The sequence below is a fragment of the Phaethon lepturus genome, unplaced genomic scaffold (genome assembly GCF_000687285.1).
Source record: "Phaethon lepturus isolate BGI_N335 unplaced genomic scaffold, ASM68728v1 scaffold37283, whole genome shotgun sequence".
Classification (NCBI taxonomy): domain Eukaryota; kingdom Metazoa; phylum Chordata; class Aves; order Phaethontiformes; family Phaethontidae; genus Phaethon; species Phaethon lepturus.
In genome coordinates this window covers 1-5,436 of record NW_010528997.1, presented here as the reverse complement: position 1 = coordinate 5,436, position 5,436 = coordinate 1, and the positions used below count along the sequence as shown (strand labels likewise).

At 49.8% G+C, this 5,436-nt stretch overlaps 1 protein-coding gene across 1 annotated transcript; it reads left to right on the top strand.

The window, feature by feature from the left end:
- The first annotated feature begins 291 nt into the window (after positions 1–291).
- On the top strand, positions 292–4,307 carry LRRC52 (leucine rich repeat containing 52). The gene is made up of 2 exons (XM_010283822.1): positions 292–916; positions 4,063–4,307. Exons 1-2 carry the CDS (start codon positions 292–294, stop codon positions 4,305–4,307), a joined length of 870 nt encoding a protein of 289 aa, XP_010282124.1.
- Positions 4,308–5,436: the final 1,129 nt, after the last annotated feature.

The following is a 5,436-nucleotide window of genomic DNA, read 5'->3' as shown; positions in this document are numbered from 1 at the left end:
TGTCCCCAAAGCCAGGCAGCTTTTGCAAGCCGTTGACATCACAGAGGTGTCATCTGGCACCGAGTGCGACATGGAGACGCTCCAGCCACCGTTCCGCACTTGCCGATGTAGAAACTGGGCTCGGTTTCCAGCCAGGCACTCAGCCAAGGAGTCAGGTGAGTCACAGACGCAAAGTGCTTCCCAACAGCCTTGCAGCCGGACACCTCCTCGGCATGGCTGTGACGGTAACGCAGCTTCCATAGGGCTGCTTGCAGTCCCCAAAGGGCTGAGCAGCCTTGAAGGTGTTAAACCATGTCTCCTTCAGGTAGACCGCAGCCCTTGAGCCTCATGTTTCTTTTGGGGATGGGGATGGCATTGGAGAGGATCAACTGCCCGAGCAGGTGTAGCTGTCAGTACTTGGAAGTGAACTGCACAGGGCAGCGGTTGGAGGAGTTCCCTGCAGCCATCCCGCTGGACACCAGGCAGCTGATTCTCGCTGCAAACAATGTCTCGTACCTGCCGGCCGTGGAATTGAGCTTCTTGGCTGATTTGGTCTACCTGGACTGCAGGAAGAACCTCTTGGGGGATGACCTGGATTTCACTTTCATTGGCGTGGCCAAGCTTGTCTATCTGGACCTCAGCTTCAACAACCTCACACAGGTTACCTTCAGCACTTTCTCACACCTCCTCAGCCTGGTGGTGCTGAAGATCTCAGACAATCCCAACCTTGTGGCCATCGAGAAGAATGCTTTCACCAACAACACCTGGCTGAGGCATCTGGATGTGAGCCGGACTGGCTTAACATTCCTGGACACCAGCACTGTCCGGGACCTACCCAACCTGAGGTTTCTGGGGCTCAGTGACAACCTGTGGCACTGCAACTGTTCCTTTTTGGACTTCATCACCTGGATGACAGAAAGCAACGTTCATGTTCCAGGTGAGGGCTGTGTGCGCAGGACCTCTCTCCTCCCTATGCCTGCAGATCTGTGTGGTATGGAGAGGGCCCTCTCTTCTCTTTCCCAAACTTCAGCTCATGGGGCTGTGCCACTGCATGTCATCTGTGGGTCCCATCTTCTGGTGTTACACACAACACAGATCAGAGCAGCTGGGTTACACATGCTCCACCCACAGAGACTCACACTTGCTCACATCCTCAGGACAGTCAGGGAAGTGTCTCCTGTAGCTAGGACATTGCTGCTGCTCTGAAATGCCTGGCTCCAGCCTCAGGAGGTGTCCCTGTGCCTGCAAGTCACAGCACCCCATGGCTGCAGTGCCAAGAACGAGGAGCCCAACGTGGCTCTGGGGAGATGTGCTCTGGGAAAGCTGCTGCTTTGAATTTCCTGCCTTGTCTCCGTCTGCTCTGATCGTTTGGTGCTGCTGCAGTACCAGCATGTCTGTAACAATCAATAAACCCCTCCCACCCTGTGGAAATGCTTACCTGCCTCCATTCTGACCTGCTTGGGGCAACCTCTCCAGCTGTGAGCTCTCCACTGGTCGGTCAATGTCCCCTTAACCTTGAACAACTCCTGCTAGCCTGTTCCTGCACAACACGCCTAGCAGGCAGACCTTGTTCGTGCACCTCTACAAGCAGTTCTGCTCAATGCTGAAAACAAAGCTGGGTTGAAAGCCAGGGAGTTCCTCTTCCGCTCTCATCTCTCACTGATGGGGCCTCTGGGAAAAGTTTGGGTAGTGTTGAAGCCAGCAGGAGTTTAGCTGCTGATTTCCATGGGGCTGTGATCACACCCTGCTCCCCACTGACCCGTTTCTGTACACAATGCCCTTTGCCTTAAGAGCACGGTAGCTGTTGTGCTAGGACAGATAAAAATTACAAATCTTGCAACCTCCAGCTGTCACAGTGCTCCTAGCCCTCAGAGCAGGTACATTTTACTGATCCTCTGTATCAGACTGTGACCCAATGCTCAGAAGTCAGCAAAAGACCTTTTGCTGTTCCCATGGCAGCTCTAGTTTGGGTCCTAGATAAAATTTGGTTGACAAAGTGAAGCAGAATGCAAGTTGTGCTCAGAAAAGTGTCTGTATCCTTATGGCTGGGAGACTCCATGTGTTCCTGCTTTTCCTCCAGCACCCCAGAGCAAATTGGCTCTCTTTTATTTTCAGTTTTTCAGTATAAGAAATGTATGTGCCATGTAGGTGAGCACTGAGTCCCATGGGCTGCAGCAGCCCAGCGCAGCTTGCTTCTGAAAAAAAGTCGTTTCTTGAAAACACGGTCTCCAAGACTTCTCTCTTTACATCATCTGGGATGCCAAAATCAGCTGTTTCCCATCATATTGAGAGGTTCTACAACTGGGCCATGGACACCGAATGTTCATGAGGCAGCATAATCACCAGTTACCTTTCCCAGAAAAACACAGGTCCCAAGGGCAAAACTTTGTTCTGCAGCTGCAGCACATGAACTTGATTTTACAAACTGAAAAGGAACACAGCACAGCACATACTCATGAATAAAGTTTGGTCTTCAGTAATGCACCACACAAAGGTGAGAGAGCGCTGCAAAAGAGGAATTGTTGGAGAAAGTCTGTCCATCAAATACGAAAGGGGCACAAAAGAGCCCAAGGGGAGACAAGGGAAGGGCAAATGGAAGCTGGTGCTAGGACAGAACCAAATTAAGGACATCTCTGTGTCTTATTAGATGTAGTAAGCTCCTATAGACAGTAAAGTTATTTCCTTATGTGTGTTACAAGCAGTTATGGAACAGTGTAAAAAAGTACTGTTCATAGCAGTAAGGTTGGAGGTAACACACTGAATCCTGGAACAGGAGAATAAAGCTCATTGCAGGCAGTTTGAGAGGGTAAGAGTAGGAAGGGAAGAGGCAGCAAAGACTGGGGTTATGAGTATGGATCCCTGCACCGTGCTCTGGAAAATGGGAAAGCCAAAGAAACCAGGGAGCCCACAGAGACTGCTCTACTTCCCTGCTCTGCTGGGCTTTGCTGTGTCCTGGCGAGCTGCTGTGGGCAAGTCCACAGGAGGCTGTGTGCCTCCCAGGACTGGGCTGCACAAAGCTTTCAATGCTGCTGGTAAATTTACGTGGGCTGGACACCTGGTATTACCAACGGCCACCTGCCTTCAGGCAGGAAAGGCAGCTCCCTCTTCATCGAGACTAGGCAGCCCTAAACCGAGGGTTGTGACAGGAGCTGATAGCTCCAGTGCAAAGGGATGTTGGGACAGAGCCCTGAAATCCGCTGCAAGCAGATCCCCATCCTGGCCTTTAAAAAGCTACTGCTGCTTCACAGCACTGCACCAGTATTTTGTGCTCAGCTGGATCTCTCTAGTCTAGGTGCTGACACAAAGTTGCCCAGGTCTAGATGGATTTGGATCTAGGTGGATATAATATAAATCCCCTGTAGCTTGTTCCTCTCCACTGCTCCCTTCCCCTCAGGCCCATCCATCCGGAGCACCAAGTAGTGACCAGCCTGTGTCTGGCACAGCAGAGTTCAAAAGCTGCAGGGGAAGGAGAGGGCCATGGCTGAGAGCACTCTGTGCTTCTACAGATGCTAAAAGGAGACGGTGCTTTTACCACGCTCAGCCTTCAATAACTTCAGAGGGAAAAGCCAGCATCTGTTTTATCACTGTGCATATTGCAATACGACAGTCATTATTGCAATATGCAATAACAGTCGTTATTTCAATGGAACTGAATCATTGATGAGTTTCCTCTCCCTCTCTCACAGAGCACCACCCCAGTTGTCAAATGCGCACAAGCCTCATTATTCCAGCATAATCTAGACTGTATGACTTCAGAAGGTGTTCAAAAACCAAACACTTCTATTAAAACAAAAGTGCTCAGTCTGCAGAGATGAACAGTGCAGGTACAGCAGTTTGCCACAGTGGCATAATCCAACAGGCAATATTTTCCTACAGAGGCAACACCACGGAAATCATGCTGGCAACCTGGCAATTGTGGTTTGGCAAGGGTTTGCCTGCCTGATTTTACCTAAGCCACGGAGGGAGGGGGGTGTGAAGTCTGTAGACATTCTTCAGGAGTTTAGCAAACTCCTCCACCATTTTTCTAGCATTAATGCTTAAGATATAGGCAAGAGTCTCTTGCTTCTGCTTTTCCCTCTGCAGATGCTGACAACATCACCTGCTACACCCCAGAAGGCCTGCGTGCCCTGAAAATGCCTGCAGTGGAGGCACAGCTCCACTTCAACTGCCTGACCCAGCTGTACAAGCAAGACTACATTTTTCTGTGTCTCATTGGCTTCTGCATATTCTTTGCTGGCACCATGGCAGCCTGGCTGGCTGGCATCTGCGCTGTCATCTATGAAGTCCACACTTCAAAGCAGGAGGAGAAGGAAGACACAGTCACTTAGGATCAGCTCTACAAATCCTTCTGAACGACCATCGTGGGAACTGAAGGCAAGGCCCTTCCTGCCTGATGTCCCACATGATGTCCCAATCTAGATGCTATTTTTTTTGTAGTGAAATAAAACTGCAAGAGAAGAAAAGTCTCTGTGCTCGTTTCACTCACTGTGCTACCTCCACATTTCTTCTTCCACTGGGACTCAAGACATGGGCAAAATATTAATTTGGGGTGGGGATATGAGGTGTGTGCACAGTGCCATGCATTTACACTCCCGCTTTACCATGAGACCTCAGAAAAGCAGGGTCAGCGTGGGGCCTGTCTTATCACAGGGACAGGCTTGAAGAGGTACAATCCAGGATTCAGGAAAGGCCCCAGCACTCTGCCTGTCCGGGGAGAAAGCCAGAGAAGTTCACCAAGCCCTTGCTGGCCAGAAAGCCCAGGAGAGCTTATTGGGACCAGCCTAGATAGCTTACTGGAGCCCCAGGGAATCCAAGAACTTTCTGCTGTGGAAGGGCAGGTACATGAACAAAGAGATTAAAACCAGGACTTTTAGGATCCCAAGATCCCACTGAGTCTTGCTTTCTTCCCCATTACACTGGTGACAGGAAAAGACACCCAGAACTCCAGTGGCTTATGAACATTTACAGAACTGGAGAGTCCAGCTCCATTTTTTTATGACATGTCCCTAAAACTGGAATTCTTTTGGATGTAAAAAATACTGCTTACATGTACACCAAGTATTCTTGGAAATGGCTTGCGTTTTGATGTCAAGGTCCCAGGGTTGCATATACAGACCAGAGTAAAGGGAGATGTAAGAAAAATCCTTTGTTTCACTAATGCTGGTTATTGCCAAGAGAATTATCTGCTTACATGACTGAGTACAGCAACTCCACGTGTGAAACACTGGCTTCTTCGTCCAATTCTAGCAGCATCTGGTGCAACAAGAGGGAAAAGCAGGAGCAAGTGTTGTGTAAATTACCATACGTAGAGCCATTAGACTGTGAATCAAAGCTGAAATCTTTGTCTTAGCTGTAATCCGTAGGACAAAGATGGTTAGGAGGGGACATGGCGGCACGGTCTGCGACGGATACGTATGTCCTGGGGACGCGTCCGTGGAGCTACTGGGTAGGACGGAC